Source organism: Dermacentor variabilis, chromosome 1 (assembly GCF_050947875.1).
Source record: "Dermacentor variabilis isolate Ectoservices chromosome 1, ASM5094787v1, whole genome shotgun sequence".
Taxonomy (NCBI): Eukaryota; Metazoa; Arthropoda; class Arachnida; order Ixodida; family Ixodidae; genus Dermacentor; species Dermacentor variabilis.
In genome coordinates, this window is record NC_134568.1 from 260194258 (window position 1) to 260222250 (window position 27993).

The 27993-nt window shown below is 45.8% G+C and overlaps 2 protein-coding genes across 2 annotated transcripts in view; one reads left to right on the forward strand and one right to left on the reverse strand.

The window, feature by feature from the left end:
• The first annotated feature begins 1376 nt into the window (after window positions 1-1376).
• Window positions 1377-27774, forward strand: LOC142563451 (atypical protein kinase C-like). The gene is made up of 9 exons (XM_075674006.1): window positions 1377-1722; window positions 1867-1964; window positions 11990-12126; window positions 12562-12647; window positions 12978-13053; window positions 14414-14545; window positions 15095-15174; window positions 21286-21397; window positions 27598-27774. Exons 1-9 carry the CDS (start codon window positions 1468-1470, stop codon window positions 27672-27674), a joined length of 1053 nt encoding a protein of 350 aa, XP_075530121.1. The 5' UTR covers window positions 1377-1467; the 3' UTR covers window positions 27675-27774.
• Window positions 22459-27993, reverse strand: part of LOC142563438 (uncharacterized) — a 97332-nt gene continuing 91797 nt past the window's right edge. Inside the window, exon 13 of the mRNA XM_075673999.1 lies at window positions 22459-22542. Coding sequence (XP_075530114.1) covers window positions 22474-22542 — 69 coding nt within the window. The 3' untranslated portion in view covers window positions 22459-22473. The remainder of the gene's footprint in view (window positions 22543-27993) is intronic.

The window sequence follows — 27993 nt, forward strand, 5'->3', positions numbered from 1 at the left end:
CTGCTGCTCGCAAGTTCTTTTTCTTGATCATATCGTATTTAGGCATGAATATATCGACTTTTTAATGTCGGCCTGTTCTACCCTGTCGCTCCTTTCACGTCATAATTGTTCACAGGCCGAATTGCATGTAAGCCGATTCTCTATCTTCAGCACGTAATTCTGCTTAATGTGGTCGATTCATGCTCGTGGGCATCCATGTAGTCATTCATGTGGTCATTCATGCGCTAAGCGTGAAGGCTGTGCAGAAAAACTCCCGTCTCGTTCATAACGTCTGTATCGCGAAAACAACGACGCCGTCTTTCACCGTAAAACAGAGTAATCCTCTCATTTGCAGGCTTTCAGGTGGAGCTTTACGTTTTTATCGAAGTTACACCAAAAGTGAGAAGAGGAGCACGATGGATGGTTCGCTTTCATTAGTCCGCAGAAAATGGGGCGCCTCTGCGCGCGTAGAGGCGCCAAGGCACTGCAGCTGCCCGTCGGAGCGGCCTTAGCTTAGGGCCCCGGCCCTTCTGTCCCAGACTCGGAGGAACTGCTTCTTTGGAGCCACCGGCGGCGTGTAACCCTCTGTTCTTGCCGTAACCGCGGCTACGGCGGCGCCTTTGGGGCGACGAGCACGGGGTTTCACCTGCTTCCCGCGCCAGCATCTGCCGCCACGGCGACCAGGGATAGCGGCGCTCCTGGGTCGTGAAGAGTGGCGGTGCGTGAAGCAGTCCAAAGAAGAGTTCCACGAGCAGAGGCGACGAAGGACGTCTTTTGCGCCGCGACGGTGAGGGGAAGGGAAAAGCCTCGCGCTAGCCCTTCGCGCCTGGCTCGTGAACAGGCTCCGTACAGCCGTTAAATGTGGCGACATTCACTTCATTGGTCACTGCTTAAGAGATCCCGTTAAAGAGAAGCGGCCCTGGTCCCGCTGCTGAAGCTCCGAGAGTAGGTCTAGCTTAGGGAACCGCCCTGGCCGCGCAAGCCTAACCAGCTGCGCCCTTGTTCGCAGAACTCGTTGAAATGGATGTCGACCAAAGAGCCTGGCGCGAAGGTGAAGCGGCGAGACGACGAGGAGTCGTCCGCCGGTCCGTCGCACGTGCAGCTGCAGTCTCCTGCCGCTAGTCCCGTCGCGCCCAAGAAGCGCAGCCAGCGGCTGTCCCATGCCGCGGTCGCCGACACCAGGAAGTCCTCGGGCGGCGGCTCGCGCACCGAGTTCTGCGGTATCCTGTCGGGGCTTCTGGGCAGGTTTAGAATCAAGTCGGTACGCAGGCACGTCCCATATTGCGCGAGCCGGCTTTGTTTCTCTCGTGCTTCGATTTGGCACCAAGCGTCTCGTGGAACAGTGGCGTTAGGCCCGCCTCAGAATGGTCTGGCGCGTTCGCTCGCGGCGAGAGAGTCGTGTCGCTCGTTTTGCATTCCCTCGAGGATCGTCTGCAGCCAGTCTTTGGCTATCGCGCGCGCCTCGAATCGTTCGAAAAGAAAAACAAAATGGGCCGCCTTCATTGGATTTCGCCCCGTTTGTCTCCTTGTCCGGGCGATCAGCAGATCTCGTTGGGCGATGTGGACGAGGTGACGTTCTGGAAGAACCCGGGCGAGTCCGGAGACTGGCACCTGGGCTTCCTGCAGCAGCTGCACGTTCTCGGGAAAGGCAGCTTCGGCGTCGTCTACCTCGTGCGCCACAAGCTAACCAAGGAGCTTGCTGCTCTCAAGTGTATCGAGAAACACCACCGCGAACAGGTCAAGGTGAGTGGACCTTCCTCGCGCTTTTCGGCAGTGCGCCCGGGCGGTTTCGGTGGTTGCGGGGGGGTGTCCCAGCGTTGATGAATTTGATGTATGCATGTAGCGGCATGTAGCGCACAGGACTTGATACCTTGTTGCCTGGTCTAGGAAGCCCGACGCGTGGAGGCTGAACGTCTGGCATGGCAAGCAGTTTCGCACCACCCTTACGTGGCTACGTTAAAGGCCTACTACGAGACTACGAAAGCGTAAGTGTTGAAACGTTTTGCGGTGCTCCTTACTCCGAACACACAAGGTCACTGGCATCTGTTTCGTACGAATGCGGCTAAGAGGCACTGCGGCTACAGTACTGAGCACAGTATAACGTATACAAGATCGCAAATACGGGGAATATACGCCATATTGTAATTTCCTAAGGCTGATACTGTGCTGGTTATTTCGCACACGACAGTCATTTGTTCCTGCCACATATAGTGCATTAAGGATTTCTCTGCAGTGGCTAGCACGTAATGTCTTTGTTATACTTAAACTACTTTGATGGGCACTTCTGAACGTTCAGTGCTTTTGGCCTGTGTTTCTCGCAAGCTCTCTATCGCATTCTGCTTGTGGCACACTTAAGGTTCGTACCCCCATCCAGAGGTAATTTCTGTGAGTTTCTGCAGCTGCAGGAGGAACCTTTCGAACAGTATCTGTCGCGCCCGCCTTCACTTTTGTTTTGTATGTGCGTTCACGGAGCCGTGACAGCGTGCTCCAAGATTTCAAACAATTACTACCGACTTAGGAATAGAAGAAGATATAATAATAATTTATAATCCTTTATAAATAATACTTTATTTCCATCAACGCTAGATGAGGTTGCGGGTAAAAGTCGCTTGAGAAACAAGCAACTTGACTGAAGCCCGCAGCCACTTCTACAACGCAGGCAGCGATAGCACACATATACAGAATACAAAAGGTTCGAAACTAATGCACTTTCACATGACAGTCACAGAAGTTAAAAATGGAAAAAAAGGCAAGATAATTTTCTTTATCATGTTAGCAAAGATTGTTGTTCACGTAAAGTGTTCGTACAGAAGTTGTCTGTAGCTCGATATCTGATTTATGAAATAAATTTAAAAGGGTTGGCAGTGTGTGATATTTTTTCCATAGAATAATGTGCCCGTGCAGTGACCACCCTGTTCTGTGTAACGAGTGGTCTATGAATGCGTGTTTTTATCGAAATAAGTAATGAAAAAACTTTAACTTTTCTTTTACCTCCCGTTTGAACGCCAGGCTTAACTTATAAAGATTAAACGCGCGGATTATATTTGCTTTCAAAAATAAATCTGAAGTGTGGGAATTATAGGGTACATGAAGAAGTGCTCGAACAAACTCTTTTTTTTTTTTGTAGTATATGTATCCTTTCAAGATTTGTACATGTCGTCGTACCCCACACCAATAAACAATAGTATAATGAAGAAAAAAAGAGTCTATCGCAAACAATAAGCTTGATTTTGAAAGGCAATATACCTCTGTGTCGTGCTATCATATCAACGACATGGGATAACTTGCCTAAAAGGGATTCATTGTGCGTATCCCAAAGCATATTTTGTGTGAAGATAACTCAATGTATTTTCACACTACTCACTATTTCGATTGTTTCGGGTGCTTAAAGAAGGGTGATAAGGCTACAGTTTACTTGCTTAGATTTCGGCCTGAAAATCACGGCTTTTGTCTGGTTTGTATTAATTTGTACAATGCTGCTGAACAACCTTGGACAGTATTTAGGGCAGCGTTGGCTTCATTCTGAAGGCTACCAGGTTTAGGTGACGCAAAAGATATGCTAGCATCGTCAGCGTACATTATGTATTTCGCACCGCTATAGATATTTACTAGGTCATCTATACACACTATAAAACCGAACGTGTCTCGAGTACCGCCTTTAGGAACGCCTCTGCTGATGTGTTTTAAGTCTTTTGTGTTTTAAGTATTTATTTGGACCTACCCTCGGATACTATAAGTTTCAAGCTTTTCAAGTAATATGAAATGATGGATGCAACCAAAAGCTTCACTGAAATCAGTGTAAAGGCCGAGCACGAGATTCTTGTTTTCAAGCTGTGATACAATGAATTCCTTTTGTTGAAGTAGGGCTAATTCCGTAGACAGGCGTTTCCAAAATCCAAATTGGGCTTTAGAGATAAGAGAGTGCTTATCGAAAAAAATTAGAGATTTGCATATGTATTAGTTTCTCCAACCCTTTGGATAATACAGGTAATATGGAAATAGGTATATAATTTATTATGTCACTTATGTCACCTTTCTTAAACAGCACCAAAACTCTTGCTATCTGCATCCTCCTGGGAAATACATATTGAAAATATAGGTGAGATATGTGCAAAGAATATAGAGCACATACTTGATTGGACGAACCAGCATGCCTTCAACATCGCAACTTGAGCTACTTTTTTTTTTAACGAGGGTGTATTTGTGTATGACATCCTCCAGTGCACTACATCTGCAGGCTTGGAGTGGCGCCTGACATCGGCGAAAGATTCCGAGAGCGAGTGGGGCTATACTAATAAAGGTACAACGAAATTAGGAAGGCCCACTAAGCTTGAACAAAGACCCTCCCTCACCAGAACAGGAATTGGCCTCCCTGGTGCAGTATTCGGCCACAACCTCTCTAATGAAAGGATCTCCTCAAAGAATTGGCCCTTACCCCCGTATTCAGCAATGCAAATTAAGTCGAAGCCCATGCTTGGCTTGATTATGATGACGCCTGGCGTTGACGTGCCCAAAGACGCTCACTGCGTTTCCATCGGCGCGTTCACGATTGGCGTCACTTAGATCAAGTTAAGCATGGGCTTCAACTTAAGTTCTATTTCTTAATACGGGGGTCAGTCCCCAGTGGCTGCGGAGCACCTGACCAAGGCGGCGGTCAGACTTGCAACGCAGCAGAGGGTGCTAAGAATATCTGGGTCCGGACAGGCCGCCAATGGAAACTGACCCTTGCAACGTTTAACACCCGAACCATCTCGAGTGAGGCAAGCTTAGCAGGACTCTTCGAAGAACTATCAGACATTGTTTGGGATATTATCGGCCTTAGTGAGATTAGAAGATCTGGTGAGGCTAACACATTGCTAAATAACGGCCATGTCCTCTGCTATAGAGGCCTCCCGGATAAGAAGCAATACGGGGTGGGATTCCTAATCCATAAAGACATAGCGGGCAACATTGACGAATTTTACAGCATCAACGAGAGGGTATAAGTAGTCGTAATCAAACTCAATAAAAGGTATACATTAAAGGGTAGTACAAACCTACGCTCCAACGTCCAGTCACGACGATGAGGAAGTAGATCAGTTTTATGAAGATGTTGAATTAGCGATGAGAAAATTGCAAACGCGGTATACAGTAGTAATGGGGGACTTCAATGCAAAAGTGGGGAAAAAGCGGGCGGGTGAACAGGCAATTGGCAACTACGGTGTCGTTTCTAGAAACGCTAGACGCGAGATGCTGGTAGAATTCGCAGAAAGGAATAAGCTGAGAATAATGAACACTTTCTTCAGGAAACGTAGGAACAGAAAATGGACCTGGAAAAGCCCTAATGGTGAAACAAGAAATGAATTTGATTTCATACTTTCTGCCGATCCCAGCATAGTGCAGTATGTTCAAGTAATAGGTAGGGTAAAATGTAGTGATCATAGGTTAGTGAGCGCCAGGATCCACCTGAATTTAAACAGAGAAAGAGTAAAATTGGTCAAGAAAAAACAGGTCAGCTGAGAGGCAGTAAGGGTAAAAGCAGGCAAATTTAGGCTGGTACTTGCAAACAAATATGCAGCCTTAGAAAAGAGAGATGATGATGATGACATAGAGGCAATGATTGAAACCGTAACAAGGCTGGCTTCAGAGGCAGCGATTGGAAGTGGGAGGCAAGGCACCAAGGCAACAAGTAGGCAAGCTCTCCCAAGTAACAAAGGACGTAATAAAGAAACGACAAAGAATGAAAGTGTCCAACTCAAGAGATAAGATAGAATTCGCGGAATTGTCAGAACTGATCAACAAGTCAAAAATAAGTGATATTCGAAACTATAACGTGAGAAAGACTGAAGAAGCCGTAAAAAATGGACGCAGCCTGAAATCAGTGAGAAGGAAACTTGGCATAGGACAAACCAAGATGCATGCGCTAAAAGATAAGCAGGGTAATATTATCAGCAATCTCGAAGATATAGTAAAAACAGCGGAAGAATTCTATACTAACCTTTACAGTACCCAGACGACTCAGGAGCGCTCTAGTCAAAACAATAATGAACAGTATACAGAAACTCCTCTTATGACTAGAGATGAGGTCAGAAAGGCCTTGCAAGGCATGCAACGGGGAAAAGCGGCAGGATAGGATGGAATAACAGTCGATTTATTCAAAGATGGAGGAGACAGAATGCTAGGAAAACTGGCGGCTCTCTATACAAAGTGTCTATCGACTGCAAGGGTCCCAGAAAACTGGAAGAATGCAAAATCATACTAATAAACAAAAAAGGCGACGTTAAAGAACTAAAAAAATATACGCCCATTAGCTTACTTCCAGTATTATATAAAATATATACCAAAATAATCTCCAACAGAATAAGGACAACACTGGAATTTCGTCAACCAAGGGAGCAGGCTGGCTTCAGGAAAGGTTACCCTACAATAGATCACATCCATGTCATTAACCAGGTTATCGAGAAATCCGCAGAGTGCAATAAACCTCTCTATATGGCTTTCATAGATTACGAAAAAGCATTTGATTCAGTAGAGATGCCAGCAGTCATGAAGGCATTGCGTAATCAAGGAGTACAGACCGTTTACGTAAATACCCTAGAAAATATCTACAGAGACTCCACAGCCACCTTAATTCTACACAAGAAAAGTAGGAAGATACCTATAAAGAAAGGAGTCAGACAAGGAGACACAATCTCTCCAATGCTATTCACTGCGTGCTTAGAAGAAGTATTCAAGCTATTAAACCGGGAAGGCTTAGGAGTAAAGATGGACGGCGAATACCTCAACAACCTTCGGTTTGCCGATGACATTGTTCTATTCAGCAACAATGCAGACGAGTTACAACAAATGATTGAGGACCTTAACAGGGAAAGTGTAAGAATGGGAGTGAAGATTAATATGCAGAAGACAAAGATAATGATAAATAACCTGGCAAGGGAACAAGATTTCAAGATCGCAGGTTAGCCTCTAGAGTCTGTGGAGGAGTACGTTTACCTAGGTCAACTAATCACAGGGATCCCGGACCATGAGAAGGAAATTCACAGCAGAATAAAAATGGGTTGAATCGCATACGGCAGACATCGTAAGCTCCTGAAAGGGAGCTTACCGTTATCATTGAAAAGGAAAGTATACAATCAGGGCATTTTACCGGTGCTGACATACGTCGCAGAGACTTGGAGGCTGACAAAGAAGTATGAGAACAAGTTAAGGACCGCGCAAAGAGCGATGGAACGAAGAATGCCAGGCATAACTTTAAGAAACAGAAAGAGAGCAGTTTGGATTATAGAGAAAACGGGCATAGACGATATTCTAATAGACATTAAGAGAAAAAAATGGCACTGGGCAGGTCATGTAATGCGCAGACTAGATAACCGTTGGACCATTAGGGTAACAGAATGGGTACCAAGAGAAAGGAAGGGCAGTAGAGGACGGCAGAAGACTAGATGGAGTGACGAAATTAGGAAATTTGCTGGTGCTATTTGGAGTCGGTTGGCGCAGGACAGGGGTAATTGATATCGCAGGGAGAGGCCTTCGTTCTACAGTGGACATGAATAGGCTGATGATGATGATAAGTGAAAGGAAAACTGACTGTACCTGAGGCTCTGTAAATGGGTGAAGGAAAAATGAAAACTGATTACTATCTGGCATTAATTTCGGAATATCAGCTGATGCACAAGCATTACAATGGCTCACAAAATAATCATTAAAAGTATTCGCCAGAGCACTGCCCGTATTTGGTTGCCAGCGAGAAATAGCTTTTCTACACGTTGAGATTATTTGCGAAGATTTAATACAGTATTTAGCTTTCGTCACAACATATCGGGTTTACTGAAACAGTTGTCAGACTCAGCATGAAAATAGCATTTCCTGTGCGATTTTAGTTTGTTCCTAAGCGATTTGTATTCCTTCAATATGCTTGGATCATTGGTCTTGATAAACTTGTGGTAAAGTGAATTTTTACAATTACTTTGTTTTAATACGTCAGGGGTCATCCACGGCTCTCGTATTTTTTTCCCAATCTAAACTTCTGGGGAAATGGCGCTTATATATTGGAGAGAGCTCATCAGTAAGCTTGCTGTATGCGATTTCAACGTGACGTATTTCCAGAATTTGCTTAATATCACAACGCAGTAATTGAGCTCTAAAACTATCCAAACCGGTTTGTGTAATATTTTGAAAGGAAACGTACTGATGCTTTTCGTTCGCTATAAAGTGATGTTTTCTTAGCATAACAATGTTGTGAGGTGGTCACTAAGGTCATGCGACAATAAGCCACTAGCAGCATTTGTAGAATCAGCATTAGTGATAAATAAATCCAACAGTGTTTCGCTTTCAGTTGAGATCCTTGTAGGCGTACGGATTAAATTTTCGTAACCGTTTGAAGTCAAAATGGTTAACATGGCCTTTTGCGGTGCAGGAATGGTCAAGTCAATATTGAAACCAGCAGTAGGCACCAAGTAATGCTCAATTTCTGAAGCAAATGACAACGGGTGTTGATAAAAAGAAAAGAAACTAGAAAGTTTTCCACTTGGTTGTCTACAGCAAACAGAAAACATATAACCTCTCACACGAGCTCTTACCATTTCAATATCATCACAGCAGACACAAAAGTTGTAAAACAACTCGCAGTTTACGTGTTCTCTTAGCGACAGCGTAACACCACCGCCCCTACGGTTAGTTCTGTTCGCACAGTACGATTGATACGATGAAAATTTGAACAAGTTGCGGTCATTCCTGCACCAAGTTTCATTGAACATTACTGCATCAAACGAACAAAGAATGAAAACAATTGATAAAGTCATTTATATCTGTTTCCTTTCTGTAGAGCGAGCGAAGATTTAGATGAAGGCACTTCAATGAACCTGCGTGTTGGCTTGCCACAAGAGTGTTCAACTCGTGCGGGAGAAAGCTGATACCTTGAACAAATATATTGTACGGCGTGGACAGACTGTGTGTACTTGCAGAAATGAGATGGACTAAATAGAGCAAGCATGAACAAAATTAGTAAGTTCGTCATAATTGATTAAATTTGTCATAGTTGAATTCGTGCGCCTTCCGATGTGCGTCTTGAAAAGTATCCCGTAAATAAAAAGTATACTGAAACGCAGCAACCAATGCGAGACACGTGGCCGCGTCCCTCCGAGTAAGGGGAAAACGCAACGTCATTGCGTAAGAATAGAAGTGAGCTCAGGTGTTCGCCGCGATGGCGTATACTCAGTGCGGTGTACAGCACTGCGTATACCGCACTGAGTTTTTTGCAGTATACCATACTTATCCCATCAGTGCGGTATGGGGGAACCAGCGCTGGAGTTTTCACGACGCCTGCAGCGCCGCCCTGGCGGTCAGAACGTGCACAATGCAGCCGCTCCCGCGGTCGAAAATTGCTACTGGTAGTGGCGTTGCGCGCCCTGAAAGTCGAAGGAAAACAAAAGGACGCCGACGATACTGTTGCGTATACAAGTGCCACAACTACGTCGGGATGAGGGAGGATGTATCCTTCTGCGTTTTTCCATCTAAACCCTATGAAAAATAGAGGCAGCGTTGGATCCAAGCAGTCAGGTGAGCGGAGTAAGTTCCCGTCTTGTCGCCCGGTCAAGCGGTGTCGGGCTGGTTTCTAAATCGAATTTCGCGTGTGTGCTTGGTTTATTCGATAGTGAAGACGGTCAGCTGTGGTAGACAGCACCAGACAGCGGAATCTGCAGTTGGCATTTCTTCGGAAACAAAATGAGCAATAGCATGCACCATCCAGCCTATGTACCAACCATTTTTCCTTCCTAATACCCCCGCCAAGCCCCTTCCAACGCCACCGCACCAAGCGAACGATACGAAAGGTAAATATTATCCATTCATTGCCAAGAATTATGTGGGAGGGAAGCTGCCTTGTAATACGAGTTGTGTGCGCGTACTGCCGGCGCACGCGCGACTAAGCCGCCTATGTGTTTTTAAAAATGCGCATGCGGATGAGAACTCGGCGCTGAGATGCATCCGCTAAATTTATGTAATTAGTGCTAAATGTAGCCAGCGTTGTTACGGATCCAGCAGCGGAGCACTCAAACCTTTGCTTGCGCGAGTCAGCTGATGCGATAAAGCATTCCTCTCCATTGATTGCTGTGGCGAAGTAACATTAGAATTTTTTTATGTCTAGCCAGAGAAATATGAAACGTTTTCAGGCCAACTAATACTTCCGAAACCATAGCGCAGCACGACCGGAGCCGTAGCTGCTAGATTTGCGAGGCAGCTAGGCGCAACCGTTAAAGAAACACACGTGCTCGCCGCGACACACTGTGAAAAATATATAAAGCTTAAAAAGCTTCTTTCGTCATTTCTTCACTTGATAGCGCTAGCTTCTGTACGAAAACTGTTCACTTGAAGCGGCGCGAAGACGGAAACATACGAACTATAATACGGCCGCGTACGTGTGTGTCGTCTGGTCGGGAGGCTGGAATATGCCGCGTTTCGTCGCCAGGGCGGCGCGCAACGCACTCTTTTCTACGCGCCGCCTATCCAGCGCTGGTTCCCAATACCACTCTGATGGGATGCGTATGACGCTGCGAGTAAGTAGGCCACCAGGGCGTCACAAAAGGGAAAACTGGGGAAAGTGGCCGGCATAATAGAACGACTTGTTTTGCTCGATTTCATTCTTTTTGAGCGAATAGCTTTCTTTGGTTCCCGGGCATTTTTCTGGATGGACGCCGGGCATCGTGCGTGTGAGTGAGACGGAAGAAGCGCCGGAGATTCGGGAGTAGGGAAGCTGCAGGCATTGCGCAATGCATGACGTCACTCTTTAAGCTGAGATTATTGATAGCTTGAGGAGTGAAGAGGGGAGAGGGGCGTAAAATGCAGAGCAGTAGCTGTCTCTCAGTAGAGGGCGCCTTAACCACTCTGCATAGGGGTAGGGGCGAGGGAAAAAGTGAAGAGGCCGCCTTCGAAGACATCGGAGACATCTTCCGGGCGGGAAAGGGCAGCGAAAGCACAAGATGAGGGCATTCCATGCCCAGGAATTTTGGAGGAACGCCCCTTCGGCAATATTTGGAACTTCGGCGCAATACACTAGTGCAACTTAATGGGTGGTTATTTTCACAACCTAGAGGTCCCAGCAGGCGAATTAAGCGCCGCCCGGACCAGTGACAAAGCGTTAAAACGACAATAATTGAAATAGAGTCGTTACATTATACCGGCTCTGATACTCGATCTCGGCATGACTGCACAGTGCAAAAAGACGAGAACAGAAGAAAGTACGCAATACAGTCCTTCTGTACTCGTCTTTCTGCGCTGCGCAATCGTGTCGATATTGAATCACCAACGCATCCAAGCTTCTACTTCATCACGATACTCGATCGTCATATACAATAGGCATGTACAAAATTTGTGCAACGTTTGCATCGCAATAATCAACTGCGCGCCTGCAATGTATCTCCAAGTGAGTATTAACTGCTGACGCATTATTTAATTTCCTAAAAGGTTGCGCGCTTCCATAAGGATTTTTTTTAATTGTTGCGTTTCTTCGATTGCGTCATGCCTATTCTAATGGATGTAGTGTAGATAAAGAGTGGTAAAGCATGAAGTGCACCCATATTTTGCGCAATTTATGAAATTAAATCCTTTCACTTTAGCTACCCGATGGCATTTGTATTAAGATGGTGTCATTGTGGCACCCGTATCTGCGCACTCACCTACTCGTTGTACATAATGGTGTATCCAATATAACGGCTTTTGCCCATCGCACGAATATTTCGGTCGTTAAGGCGTGTGTGCAGCGTGCCGGGCTGCTTCAGTGTGTGCAACCGCTCGCTCTTTGGGGTACGGAAGTATACATTGTTGCGCCAAAAAAGGAAAATAAAGACTTGAGAAGGAAGAGTACGAAAAGACAGATTGAGCGCTCAATCTGTCTTTTCGTACTCTTCCTTCTCAAGTCTTTATTTTCCTTTTTTGGCGCAACAATGTATTCTTCAGATCCCAACCAACTCGCCCAGCAACAAGTTCTACTCTTTGGGGTATACTTGCCACACTGGAACTGCGCGTACGCATTCAGGTGGTGCTTCGTCATGGAGTACGTGCCTCGAGGCACCCTTAGTCAAATCATCCGCCGGTCGGGACCCTTGCCAGAAAGCAAGGCCAAGGTGGTGTCTGCTCAGCTGGCCCACGCGCTCAACTTCGTCCACGATGCCGGTGAGTCTCCTCCCATGTTCACTACGCACGCTCTGAGTGCCCCTTGTGCCGCAGCTGTCGCGTGGTACGTTATGTTGGGAGCAGTAAACTGTGAGCGATAAACCCTCGAACGGGATACCTCATGGCATCAAGGCTGCCGAAGTCGAGTTCCTGGCTATGCAATGAGCGAGAAGAATCGGGTGAACTGAGGGACTCGAGCCCCTCTGTTCCCGCGAATCTTCTTGTTCATTGCATATTGTCATGGTAACTGAAGACGAGTAAGACGAAAATATTACTTTTCCTGTTTTTATTTACTTTCATTTTTTTTGCATGCCGCTGCTGCATGGATGCGACAGCGCAGACAACGTGCCGCATATTGCCGCTTTCGAGTATACAGTCATCCGCTTAATCTGTTGTCCCGCCCCCTCTTTTATTTTATCTTCCTTTATTTGACAGGCTACCTGCACCGTGACATAAGTTCATCGAACGTGCTTCTTGATGAGCGTGGTAACGCTCGCCTTATTGACTTCGGCCTCTGCCAGGTGAGGCGACCCCGCCAAGATTAACGTTGTTTCAAAGCATGCACCTGTACCGCCTTCTTCTCCTTTGACACCCTCGACGTATTTTCGAAGGACACGTTTCTTTTAAAACGTTTCGTAATAACGCACTGAATCGTCCGCTCATTTTACCGGCGCTATGGCTTTGCCGCTTGCCTAAAGCGTACGCAGCTCTTGCTTGCGCTTTATTTTCGCCGCAGAAACAAGTTTGTGAACTGCCACTCAGCCGGCACACTTCTGCGTCGTTGATAAATGGCGGTTGTCTATCTCCCTCCACTTGTTGCTTTGTACACTGTTTATTATTATTTTTATCAGCTAGGACTGGAGGCCAGGAACCGCTGCGGATCGCTCGCCTACATGGCACCGGAAGTGCTCCGTAGGGAACACTACGGTACGTATGATACGCTGCGTTGCGCGACGGCAGGTCCTTCTTTTGTGTAAAATAAATTATGGGGTTTTACGTGCCAAAACCACTTTCTGATTATGAGGCACGCCGTAGTGGAGGACTCCGGAAATTTCGACCACCTGGGGTTCTTTAACGTGCACCTAAATCTAAGTACACGGGTGTTTTCGCATTTCGCCCCCATCGAAATGCGGCCGCCGTGGCCGGGATTCGATCCCGCGACCTCGTGCTCAGCAGCCTGACACCATAGCCACTGAGCAACCACGGCGGGTAGCTTCTTTTGTGTGTGTGCGTGTGTGTGTGTATCACGTCACAAACATACACAATAATTTATGGAGGACGTCAGAGTAGAGGCCTACTGGTTAATTCTGACCATCTAAGTTTCGTTAACTTGCGTGGCCGGAAATCGAACTCGCCGCCTCTAATGGTATCTTCGACTGGTCGCCTGTATGCCCCGAAGCAGAGTCGGGTAGATCGGTCGTTTCCCGTTTTTCCTTCCTTTCTTCCTTCCTTCCTTCCCGGCGCTGCCGGAAAAACCGGCGGACGTGCCAGCGGGACCAACGTTCGTCGAGACGCCAGCATGCAGTGGCCTAGGTTGCCAAGGTTACGGTGGGCCGTCGCCAACAGCAGCGACGCGGCGCTGCGATGACGTTTCAGTCTCGATGCCTGTCCGACGACTGGGCTCGGAGCGCCTCAGAGCGCTCCAAGATAGAGGAGAGCAATCGAGAAGAACCAGCCGAACGCAGGGCGCGCACCCTCTTCCAACCAGCCGAAGACAACGCCGCTCGCGAGAGCGCTCCAGAGCGCTTAGAAACGACCAGCCGAAGATAGCATAAGATTCGCCTTAGAAATCTAAATCGGCTCAGCAGCAGCGCGCCCTAGCCACTGAGCCGCCGTGGTTGGTCTTCGAATGACGAAATTGTTCGCTGAATATTGCGTTTGTGAAAAGAAACTTAGCCGTAGGTTTTGTCGCTGCGGGTAGAAGTCGACAGATTTCCACCCAATTGAGCAGCGCGCCCGTAAGTTCGTCGTGTAACGCACATCACTGGGCTGTAAATGTGTTTTTGTGCTTTACCGACACATTCTGCAAACGTCTTGGCGATGGTGCCGTAAGTAGTGATTGATGCTTTTAAAGCAATTAGAGCCACTCAACGCGTACGTGGGGCTTACGTGGGGCTCACCGTTGCCAAAATGTTGATGGGTGGGCAGATGCTGCAGTTTCACTCTCAAGATTTGACTTGAAGACCTCCTGTTAGAGGTTGGGAGCGGTGAGGTGTCAACGTTACGAGCAAGGCGACTTACTAAGAATGGCAACTACTGAGCCCGCTCTTCATTTGGCGCATTGCAGGCGTCGGCGCTGATTGGTGGTCATTCGGCATCGTCCTATACACCATGCTCATCGGTAAAACGCCACTCTCTCAGTACGCCGCCGAGCAGAACATCAACATCCAAACAACCAGGAGGGAGCTTCGCTATTCCAGTAAGTAGCTGGTGAGTCGTTGAGCGAAACGCTGTATACTGATATATCGGTTCTGCCTGCAAAAGGGAAAAAAATATTAAATGCGCTTTTCTTCCTGTGTGCAGCACAACTTTCACGAATGTGGTTGCTTCAGAAAAGAAAAAGCTATGCATTTGGTATATTGGGCCCCTTCCATAACTATGCCGTAAAGTAACTTGGGCAAATGGGAGCGATACCTGCCGCGATCGTTGCCAAAATGAAAAGATGCGACGCAAAATAGCCGGTTTCGTCACCGCTCAGTATTTCAGCTGGGGCGCTGTGCTTTCTTGTGCTGGTATTGCTCGACGAAATGCTCGACGGGTGCACAGAATTACGGCGAGTACATCGTGCAAGCACGTGTTTGTTTTCGCCCGATAAGCCACGGATGCGCAAACTTTACATTTCCTTCGTGTGAAGCCAATGGCACTTTGTACCCGTCATCTCTCAGGAAAAGCAATCGAGCGTCTCGGATTAAAAAAAATATCGTAAGTAGAAGAGAATAGCTAACACTTCCATTCGTGCCATTTGCAGTGGCCCTGGCAGCTCCTCTTCGGTTTCCCCGATCATTGACAGACGAAGCGTACAACATTTTGCAGGAGATTCTCCGCGAGGTACGTTGTACAACTATCACACTTACTACAACGCCAACTTTACAGTGAAGCTGTTAGCCTCTAGTTGGTCGGGATTTTTCGTGTCCGTCAAGAAAAAAAACTTGAACCGAAAAAAATTGCTTATCTCCTTTGGAATCAGGAATACGACGCACCAGCTCAGTATTCATTTCAATAAATAAAAGAACAAAAACAATCGTCAAAACCCCATGATGGATGATAAGGCGCCCGTGAACAATGTGAGGCACGTTACTTCTCCCCGCGTGTGTCTCCCGGTAAAGGTTATGGTGGCATCAGCTGCTCCGCTGGGAAAGGGGCAACAGCATCATGCGAATCAGTGAGTGACGTCGCCAAACTTCATATATAAAAGGGAAACCTGCCTAGCAACTCACTCAGTTCATTGCAAGACCGCTATGGGCAGACCACGCAAAGACTCCCGAAGAGCAGCGCGAATACGATGAGCGTCGAAGAGTGCATCGTAATGCACTAGGTAGTACAATAAAATATTTAATGTCCTCATCGACGGCATTTGAGTGGTTTTCTAAGAGCTTCGTTTACCATCCACTCTCGCAGGGTCGGAATGGTGAGTCAGATTTATTGTTCGTAAAATAAATTACAACGTTTTTGGTTGGGGGCTGGTAAAAAAGGCGACTGACACAAGGTGGCGCAAAAAAAAAAAAAAGTGGTGATGTAGGTTTTTTTTTGTTTTGTTTTGTAAGACGACTCGTTTACCTAAGGTGTCCTTCTGGCCGAGCCCAGCTTTTGTAGGATGCGACTGGAACCGCAGTACGGGCTACTCGTTACCTTGTTTACCGGACATTCCCACAACAAGTTCCGATTTGTAGAAAGAACGCCGTGTGCGCAATGTGTACAGGTTTGTTTGTATTCGAGGCCTTCTTCGTCTTACCCAATGTGCGGTGATGTTTCCCTATCTGGCATCTATCTTGTTTTTCGCTTTTTTTTTCGGTTTCTATGCACGCCACTTTTCGAGTCTCTCTGGTGTTCTGAGAGTAAATCCTGAATGCAGCCTACAGAAGACTTGGCCAATACGTTTATACTGTTGAGCAACGGGCGTGCATTCGCTGGCACAGTCTCTTGCTTGCCACCTTGTGCGTACGTTTTAGTGTAATTCATTCATTCATTTCTAATTGTTTCATGAATTGTACAAAAAACTATTGGGCCCGTAGCCAAAGGCTAGTGTGGGCGCATAGTCAATATGCATATATCAGCAGATACAAAATTTAGTACATATCTACTTCCTAGTGATACAATTTAAAACAATTAAGCGATCACAAACACATGCAACTAACAAAAATAGAGTAGATTATAAAAAAAATAATCAAGTAATTTTAGATTGGCACAGCTTTCTGACGGCGATTACAGAATTGTTTGCCATTCATGGGAAATTGAATTCCAAATTTTGGCACCATGAAATCAATCAGTCGTTCACCGTACGTGTTATGAGAGACAGGTAAGTTAAACTTCATATTTGTTGCATTTCTTGTATTACGATTAGGTATAGCGAACAAGACTGGCAGCAATGAGTCATTTATATGTTGCTGGGTGCATTTCGGGGTGAAATTTTATGCGAGGTATATTTCCTTTGTGACATGAGACAGCCATCGTGCCACTCCTTGGTTTGCTCGTGCTTATCTCTACCTTTTGCGTACCATGCAATCTCCCCGTATCGGCTTATAAATTGCAATGCTTCCTGGATCCCTGTACTTGCCTCGTCTACCTGAGGCTGAAAAAAAAACTGCATTTTGTCAATATATGTTCTCCGTATCCTTGGCTTGCATACAGTAATCGCAGATGTAATTTACATTGTCAACCTTCTACACTGGATAGCCATATAGACCGGAATCACCCAGTAATATATTCTTTAAAAAAAACGAACAAAATTCTTATTCTGCCATTCTGTAAACTCCCTCCGTCCGCTTATTTAGCACATTCGTTCTCCAGTAATTACTTTCGGAATCCCTTACTTTCTGTCTCGAGGTAACGCGAATATTTCGTTTTTCAATTTGACATCCGTATTTACTAGTAACCTGTACCATGTTCGGCCATTGCACCTTTCCATGTTCCTTTCACCTGCTTCATACTTCTATACACCTCGTAATTTTTCTGTGCTTCATTAGAGCAGCATTTTCCTTGCTCCCTTTTAGATGCGTTTTTTGGGTGTTTTCTCAAAATGCACTGTCCCCTCATTTATCCACACCTCCATATATTGTATGTTGGCAAAAAAAAAAAAAAGACATGGGACCCAATTCTTAAGTCGAAGCTTTGTTAAGCATTTTTGCGCAGTTTTAGAGGTATATTTAATATAAACCTCTATCGACTGCGCAGGTACACACTGACGCCAAAAATGATGCGCTTGTACAACTCATGGAAATTGCGCTTGCGCCAAAAAGAAAAAGTAGTCTTGTACCGGCTTCCATAGTGCCTAATTCGCACCACACCCCATGCACCCTTTCTGTGCACCCTTAACTCTCAATATCTGATCACGCCCAGTAGACTGTGGCGACTGACTGAAGGTTGTGCTCTACATGTGTTTTAGTTTACGGATTAGATTTATGACGCATGCAGTCCTGGCTGGCGATTTAAATGCGCGGAAATCGTCAGCCAGGACTATTTCAGTAGTAGCGATACAAATTGAGTTTCGCAATTAACTGAAGAAAGGTACTCTGAACTACTAACTAATCATAAAGGCAATTGACGCCATCACACGAATATAAAGCACTGAAGCGGACCCTTTAAGGTGTAAATGGTGCCCCCCTCGGAAGAGCCAGACAGCTGAGGAATAGAAAACAAAGGATCAACAACCGTCTTAATCTGTAAATAAAGAGACCTCACTCTGTGCGGTGTACATGCCATATGTTGTTTCAGTGCACGGTTCTACAAAAGTAAGAAAGCTTCGCCTATGTGGGCAGGCACCAGGGATGTGTTCTTAATATTTTCAACACTAAATGTGAATCCTAGCTTCTCCAGCTCATGTCCACACATATACGCACACGTCTGGCTATTGGCTCATAATAACATTGTCGTCTGCATACACGAAGCTTGGCAGCCAGTGTTCTGCCAATACTCGATTCTGTTTACGTGAGGAATTAATATTCAGCAGTACTATATTCTCTTGAAAGTATTCCACAAAAGTTCGTTATTTATCTTGTCATACGCAACATTTACGTCCATGAAAGCTATGTTTAACAGTCTAGTTTCAGCCTTAGTTACTTCTGAACACTTGTGCTAGCAGAAGCATGTAATCACCTAATAGCCTTTACCCCTAAAGCCATTATTTAGTTCTTATAATACTCCGTTTTGTCTCGGGCGTGTCTGAAGCTCGCACTTTATCGCTTGCATTGCTATCATAGCCTATTTGTATGGATGGATGCTATGAGCGTCACCTTTGGAACGTGGTGGTGGTTTGCGCCACCAAGCTCTTGTTATTATATTGCCTAATGTCCTACTTATGTCAAAAAAGGCAAAAAAGAAAAGGAAAAAAACCACGAAGAATTACCGTCACCAAACTTTCTGAACCCCTATTGGAAACTTTGTTTTTGTGCGCCTTCGCTGTTTGTCATTTCCCTACTTTTCTTCTACCAATCTTCCAATCGCCTCTTATTCATCTCTATTGCGGACATGTTTATTTTACCCCTGCTCACTCTGAACACAAGGGCTTCAGGAGGCCAGCGGTGCCTAAATTGACCGCTGGGCAGATATGTTCATATTCCAATAAAATATGCTCCATCGCTCTCTAGCTTTACCGCAGCTAGCACACGCTCCTTTTTCCTTTTTGTTTTCTAAGGCATCTTGAACTCGTTTCGAAAAGTAACGAGCTTTCTTTTGAGTTATCATAAATTGCTTCTTTCCTGATTTCGTAGTTACTCATAGCAGGTTCTTTTCCATTGCCACCACCCATGAGATTATCTCAGCCTCTCTGGCTTTCTGCTTGACGTTCTTTGTTGTCATGTCCCTATCATACCTGAATACCTGAATACTCTCCCAGCCCATTTACTTTCTTCCGCATTCCTCAGTCGTTCTTCATAATCAATTTTACTGTGGGCTTCCCTCATCTCAAAACTTGTCCAGCCCGTACCACCTTGCACAGCTTCCGTTGTAGTCTTCCCGTGAGCGCCCAATGCGAGGCGTCCCACTGACCTTTGGTTGTCATCGAGTCCCAATTGTGTCCCTGATTTCAAGCAAACATGTAAGTCCTGGAATGTAAGTCCTGGAAGCATTACACCTTTCCTCATAACCCGGAGTACCTCGTTCCTATTGTATCCCCATAGCGCTCTGTGTTTTATTATGACCGCATTTCTCGTCCCCTTCGCTGTTATTGTTTTTTCTCTGTTTCCACGTATCTATTGTCTTCGTTTATCCATATACCGAGGTGTTTCCTGTATTGACACTGTCTGTATTGACAGTGTGCTCACCGGTACCAGCGCCGTCCAGTGCAGGGTAGAAGAAATATATAGAGGCAAGTGCGTTGGCAGCTACTAATCGTGCCGGGAATATGTGGGCGACGATATGCGGCACTGGTGCAGAGGCACTGTGAAAGAAAGTCAATTGGTGACTAGAGGTATCGGTAAGGGGAATATCTGGGCCCGTAGTCCCAAACAAGGTCTTTACGCTAGGAGTGTTCTTAAGCGTATATACTAGCCAAGCGTCATTACAGGCATGTCATTAGCGAAAGCAGTCTGCCAATAGTTAACAGTATTTGTGAACAGATACCTTCGTGACTTCGGCCCTGGTGAAGACGGCTGGAACGGCTGAAGCCAGATCTTGACATTGAAAATTATTCGCTGTAAAAATACAATGAAGACAGCAGCCTGACGCTTCCGCATCGTCTAACTATCCTTGGGTCGAATTCGCAAATTTTCGCTCGTAAGTGCTCTTTGTCATTGGCTGGCCGCCTTCGCCAATATGTCCCATCTTTACGATTGGCTAGAATGAGCTCTTGCGAACATTTCTGTCGCAAGAGCGTTCAGAGAATAAAAATATCCTAAGAATTCAGGTGCCACGTACACGAATTAAGGCGCCGCAAAAATGTTCATCGCCTCCAAGCCAAGTTATTTTGCAGTTACACTTACTGATTTATTGATTGTATAGTGTTGACCGGGTGGTCTCCTTTACGTATGCGGGTTCCCGCTGGGACTACTACTGCAATGAGCAGAATGTGTCCTGCGGTTCCTATTGCGTCCTTAACACAATGGGGTTTTGAGGATGAGGAGGCTCTCTGAAACGTGCTCCTCCATCTTCTTGGCAGTTGTAAGACATCGCTGGGGGCCCACATGTTTGCCCCCGCCTGCAACAATCCGTTGAGCATGCCCTCAGTTTCAGGAGTCATGAAGTGCAGCACTTACCTTTCAACACGCGTCTCAGACACGGCGACTAAAGTCGTAAAATTTGACTAAGAGTCTCGGGTATCACTTTTCAATGTACATAGGTTTCTCACACAAACCATATTCTCCGAGTCCATAAAGAGGTGTTTGCGCTACATTCGTTGGATTATTTTTTGTTCTCATTTGTCAAGTGTATGTCTCTATTTCTTGGCATTCTGAAAATACTGATTCAACTCTGCGGCTTAGGCTCATGGCCGCCGGCGCCATCCGACCTTATTTTCACCTATAGCAAACTCGGGACTCTGCCGCCTCACCTGTCAACGTTCTCGCCACCTCGTGGCTATTTTGTTGAATACTGAAAAGGTGTCAGAATCGCAAAAACGCATGGCTGTCCTGCACACAAAATACAGTGGTACGCGTGACAGTTGCTTACACGGCACAGGGAGCGACAGCAACCAAAGAGCGCGCCCTCTTTGTGCTCATTTTTTTTTTCATCTCGGCGTTTCCCGACAGAAGTGCTAGGCGAATGTTGTCTGCACAAATTTCGTGAAAGTTCGCTCTGCTTTAGAGAGACTGTGGCGAGCACCACGCACACACACACGCCCGCGCGCCCGCCTGTGTGCAAACATACGTGCGCAGGTCAGAAACACTTCCTGGTTAACAGCTGAACTGTCCACGTAGCATTTCGCCGGCCGATAAACACTCGTACCCTCATTCACATGGATCACATTGTACGCGAGTGCATAAAATTGGGCATCTTTTTCGCCCCAAGGATCCTGCAATGCGGCTCGGGTGTCGTTCGAGCGGCGGACCCGGCAACGGCGGCTTCCAGGAGATGATGCAGCACAAATTCTTCACTACCATCGAGTGGCGGGCGCTCATAGGTGAACCATGGCGTTTTGCATTCGTGCATGCTTGCTTTTTTTTTTCTTCGTTACTTTCTTCCTCCTGCAACGTACCCGAATCTCTAAGCTATAATTCCTGCGACATATATTTTTCGAAGCTGCGGCGCTCTTGTTGTTGTTTTTTTTTTTTCTCGGCCTCGTCACTCATTGTCATATCACAGTGGCATCTGCTGGAGAGCGAGTAAAGGCGCCCACTTCAGCCTCACAGTGTCGCTTTCTCGCTGCACAGGAAGCCGCGATTCGGAGAAATCGCGCTTTTTTCTTTCAAACCTAACAGTTGGCATGCATGAACCAGCATGCTCCGATTTCCCGAGAACAGCGAAAATCTTCGACCTAGTAGTTAAGAATAGCAGTGGTTTTAATTAATTGTCGTTTTAATTGTCCGTTCCATTTCGTCGGCCTCCAATATTAGCATGAATCCGAAAAAAAGTACCTCTTTATTTCAGGAAGCCCTTTCGTTTTCTTTGATTTATCGTTTTTTTTTTATCACTGGTATAGACTAGTTTCCATATGTAACCTATATAGTCCAAACTTGAGACTTACAGTAATGTGCGTTTTTATTCTAACAATTTCAATCCAATATTTTGGGCTTACAACTGTCATGTTATCGCCTAAATTGAGCCACTAAGGTTGCATCTTTTGATCCACGTCTGTCAAAAAAAAAAACACGATTCTTATCTATTCTTATCATCAGCCGGTATTTTGTAGCGATGCCTTTTCCGATTCTATGCTTTTTCAGGCTTTTCGCGCTTGGCCAGTGGTCAGAGCGACGGTCTGCCCACATTATCAACGGGATCAGGCGGCCGTGTGTGGTGGATGATAAGAATAGCATAGAATAAGGCGTAAGGCATCGCTACAATATAGCGGCCATCATCCGTTCTCGGCCAGCCATAGAGTAATATAGTAAACGTAAAGAGTGGACAGTCCCGTAGGCCTCTGCGGCCGACTTTGGCTCTCAGCCCACCTAGCGGAATAGACGAAGCGCACCAGCCTCCAGGATGGTCGCCGCACGCCGGCGACTCTCGGAGGCCACGATTTCATTTTCGTTGCTTTTATTAGTGGCACGAGCATCGACTGACGCTCTTGTCTCTTGCGCAGCACTTCCGGTTCACCTCCTGAGACGACTGGGGACGAAATTCAACATAAATCGAAAAAAAAAGGAAGAATAGTACAGGGCAAAATTTATGGGTTTTATTATGTATATATTATCAGAGCATAAGTTTAGTTACAAGTTGAGTTACTGAAGTGTCTGGACTAACTAAAATTAATTAGAAATCACTCAGACGACCGGGGGACGAAATTCAATATAAATAAAACATAGAAAAAGAGAAATAGTACAGTACAAAAGTCATGGTCTTCATTATAGATATATCAGAGCATAAGTTTAGTTAGAAGTTGAGTTACTGAAGTGTCTGGAATAATTAAAATTAATTAGAAATCACTGATTACCGCACACTAAAGCACAAAATCGTAGACTTTAGAGACCCGCCACGTTAGCACTACGTTGGCGAAATTAGTGGAAAGGCGGAAGTGGGAAGCGGAGTTAATGACGTCACTAATTAGGTCACACACAAGAAGGGACAATGATATTTAAAAGGCTGATTAATGGAAAACAGTTGCTTCTGAGTTCGGTTCGTATGTTGCGTTCCCTTAAAGTTAATCTAAAGAACACCAACGCTAAGGGGCGAGTGCCACTAAGAGACACCTAAGTGAAATATAGGGTCACCTACTATTTTTTATTTCTTTTTTGTGACCAGTAACGTTGTATAAATAGAGTTATTTCATGCAGGCACTTGTACCGCTGTTTATAGATATGTTGCGACGATGACAGTACAAAGGTGTTTCACTTTATGTTAGTTTTAATTAAATTCATATTCGTTATGTTTCAAGCTGTAACTTAGCACAACAATCATGCCAACTGCTAGTGAGGAAGTAGAACTTTATCGTTTGTGATATTGTACTTCTAATAACTCACACCAAAAGTAGTATCTTGAATAATTGTGTCATGTTCCTTCAATATCAATCAGTTGCTGGACAGCCAAGAACACAAAAATAGCAGACAATTTACTGCAGCAAGATTGGGAGGAAAGTGGCAGACGCATGAAAACGGTAAGAAACTGTGGTATGCAAGTAATGGAGAATAGTCGAAAATTAATGGCGTGATCCCAATAAACTTTACACAAGCACAAAAACACACAAGATGTGTTGAAACTATCCAAAGAATGAAAAAAAAAAGTGCACGGACAAGGGGGCCTGCAATTTTTTACTCAATATGGGTTTGTTTTAGAAGGAATAAGTATGACGCTTTTTCTTCTACTTCTATGAAAGAGGGTGAATTAAGGTAGCAAAATTATGCGAATGGTTGCGTGCTAAAATAAACTGGCTACATAAATAATTGGGCAAGCACGAACATCCTCATCTCGAATGTGTAATCCAGTACAAGGTATTCGTGTCTCAGTCAATTACGCACTTCGACTGTGTTGAGGGTCTTCACCTGCTGTCTTCAAAGCCCTGCAATGGTCTTCTGATACTTGGAAATTTACCCTTGAATATGCATGATGTCCTTTGGCTGTATAGCGTATTTTTGAGGAAGGAATAGTGGAGATACCTGCAATACGTAGAATTACAGGCAGGAGGCAAGCGATACTGAAGGCTTCAAAGCTATTGAATGTGGATGCTACTTTTCTACGTGTAAACAATACTGGAGTTTTCAAAGCTTTCGAATGGAGATGCCACGTTCCTTCGTGTAATGCATATTTTTCTGAGTAAGGTCGAGCAAGCACTGTCACAAATGCCAAGAAACAGGAAACTTTCTACGGTAATGACTGCATACACAATTAAAACATGAAAACGCATATCTTCAGCCCAATGCAAAACAGCTAACAACGCTCGAGCGCACATAGCCTGCTACAGAGGTTAAGACAGCGCACATTATTGTCCTACTGTAAATATTGCATGTGCACGGCTTTAGAAATAGCCACATTTCTTTTTCAAAACTGGCGCACCATACTTTTTCAGAAGCGGCTGCGTGTAACCTTCTTGAGCAAATCAACATAAAGCCCTCTGTACCGAACGGCGTGTGTTCATAAGCAGCATTTCTTAACAAACCGACCCGCCGTGGTTGCTCAGTGGCCATGGTGTTGGGCTGCTGAGCACAAGGTCGCGGGATCGAATCCCGGCCCCGGCGGCCGCATTTTGATGGGGGCGAAATGCGAAAACACCCGTGTACTTAGATTTAGGTGCACGTTAAAGAACCCCAGGGGGTTGAAATTTCAGGAGTCCTCCACTACGGTGTGCCTCATAATCAGAAAGTGGTTTTGGCTCCTTAAACCCCATAATTCTTTTCTTAACGAACCATTTTATTTTATTTTCAAACTTCGTCATTGTATCGAACGTGCCTAGCAGCTCGGACGCTGCCGCGTCGCTGTTATCGTTGGCATCACCACTCATTGCTGCGCATGATAAGAAAGAACGAATGCAAAATGAAATTCAACGCTGCAAATATAGGCGGCGGCTGTTTATGGCTTCAAGGCCGTCATGCCCACCTCAATCGCTCGTTCATGCGGCTAACAGTGGCATAACGAAATACGAAGAGAATAAGCCTTTAATAACTTGCAAAATAACTTACCACGAAACGGCGACGAAACAGTGGTGTCAGACGCTGGCAGAAGAATCCAACAATGATCCTCGGGCGCATTTTACAAAATAACGACGCATCATTTCCGGCGACGGGGCATGACTGGGCTTCGCACGTGTTGGATCGTGCCGCCTGTCAAGCTGCTAGCCACGGCCGCAGCCGCAGCCACATTTTTCTTGATGTATTCTACCACCTAGCGGAATTGGCGAATCCCCATAGCTCGGCCGCGAAACGGCTCGAGATGCTTGAGTGTCCACTCTTGTCGTTTACTATGCTATACTCTGTGGGTCAGCCGCGATCCCAGTGATAACGTTTGGCCAGAGCGCCGCTCGGGTCACCGAGCGCAAAGCAACGAAACCGATAAGCCTGAATAGAATCGTTCGATTAAACCGGCCCAGTCCACAGCTCTGCAGCAGCTCGCTTCTGCTACGCGAAAGAGCCCGTACGACGGTGGTTTGCCATCAGTGCCGGACAAGCCAGACGAGATAAGATGCCGAGTGCATTATGCACTGAACGACGCGGACCAAGAAATGCGACCTTGACACAAAATTTGAGCAACAAATCAGGGCCAAACGTGAAATATCATTTTAAGGTTGCCATAACAACAGAGCAGGGTGCACTCTGCACCCTGCGCGGAGCATGGTGACATTGCTTGCAGCGGCTTGTGCCTATGATTCGCGACGTACCTGCATAATGCACCGGGCCAATACCTACGTCAGTGCCCTGCTGTATAGGTAAAATTTGAAAGTATGCGTTCATTTCCCGAACTTTGGGCGATGTTAATTGCCTTTCAGAAAAAAAAAATGTCTATGAGGGCTAATATATGCTTCGCACTTCCTATGCAACGAGATACGGTGTCGCAGCAGTATTAAGTGTACGTACTTGCATGGTAATATTTATAAAAAATTTACTAGTTGTTAAAATATAGAGATTAAGTTATATGTAAAGTTATACGGTGCCGTTGTATGCTTGGCTGATGTTTTGCGCAAAGCTGCCACTCGTAAAAGTTCATCTGTCGCTTTTTTTTTAAACTTTGTGTTGACTGCCAATCGACGGAAGCGACTTAGTGCTGCTGCATTGCTGATATCACACCTGTTCGGAGCAACCCTTATGCGGCATTCTTGTGTGTCAAGAACGAATACACCGCTACACGAGAAGTGCCTCTGCTTTCACATCCATCGATGCTGCAACTTCTGCTGCAAATTTCATGAACTGAAATGTCTAAAAGGTAGGCATGGCAGTGTATGTCGTCTGTATCGAAAAAAAAAGAAAGCGTCGACAATGCTTATATGTTGCTCCGAGTCATAATGTACTCGCAGATTACCCGCAGCGATTCACGTCGCAAGACGGAGCGTAACGTTAGCGTTCTACAAAATTCTCCCTTGTAGGCGGTATATAGTTATCGCCCAAAGAGTTGGCCTTTTTCCTACTTATTTCTCGACGACTCCGAAGAGCACCTCTGGGGATAAACCACACGCGTCGAGTAACCGCTGCTGAACTTATTTCAGCATGTAAGATGCACCACTACCGCAAAATCTGCTTGACATACCGGAGCTGTTTCTTTTTCTTTGTTGTTGTCTGGCGATGGGCACTGTAATAGCTGTGGTGCAATGTAATTTGAACATTACCAAGATTAAACTAAGCTCTAGTTCTATCGCCATCGCAGAGAACTTACATATGTGCGCCCATAAATTAAGGAAACAACTAGGAGGACTACTTACGCAGTAAAATTGAAGACAAGAAAAGTCGGCCCAACACGTAATAATGTCGCGGTAAGTTCGAGAGTGCCACCGCCGCGCTCAGCGCACGTTCTTACGAAAAGACAACAGGTGCAACAGCAGTGCGCAGCTGCCACATTCGCACGTTGCAACGAAGACGACAAATGTACACGCTGTCATAAACGACCGAAGCTGCACGTGCAAATTGGGAGCATATGTGCACAGAGCGGCTGGCAAAGCACCCTAACGACTGCGCGTCGATTAAAACACACTGGGAACAAAGCACAGTCCACCGAACGCGGGGTCAGGCGTTGGGCCGACTTGCTCAGAGAGAAAAAGCGGAGGCGATGGCTTCACGAAGTGTTGGCTTGCGAAGGCTGTCTGTGTGCCGTAATGCTCCTTCCTGGTTTATTTCCTTCTTCCCTGTGTACGACCGACGGAAACGCGACGTTAGACAATTAAGGTATCCGTCTTACTAGCCGAGGCGGCAGCTGCCGTGCTAGATTCAACTGAAGAAGAACGGCAGATTGGGCGTCCATATATAGCGCTGTTTTTAAACACCATAGATTCAACGCTGGCTCAACCTCCCAGCCGACGAAAGCGTGCGAAGGCGTTTAATTCGCAGTTTACCGGCTAAAAACGATGATCCGACAATAGGCACGCGGTGAGTGCCACGGTAACTAACGAAAGCATCGCAATTCAAATGTCCAATAGGGGCACGCACCATATGTGGCAGGTTTCACCGAGTGTATCTGACGAGCGACAACTTTCCCCCGCATTCAAAATCGTTGTAACGCAATTGCATTAACGATGTTTGGTCCCAGGAGATGTACGCCTAAATCCTCGCACGGCCTCCCGGAACCCAAGAGAAGAAGCTGCAACTAGCGGAAGTAAGCCGTAATCACATAGTGAGTCGAACCACGCATATACGTTACGCACGAAGGATGCTGGACGTATTAAATTGATTATTGAACGAAAAGGCATACTTCTTTTCAAATGGCTTTGGAGAATTTGCTTTCTTTTTCTTTATCTCTGTGGTTATCTGTGCGTTCTGCCCTTGCATCGGACAGAGCACCATACAAAATCGTTTTCCTATATCGTGACACGTGTACTTATATTTAACGGGCGACCACGTTTCGCCGCCTAAAAAATGTTATCGCACAGCGCGGCACGCGTCTGGATGTATCCGAAGTTTCTGGAAAGTTATCTCCGCGTCTATC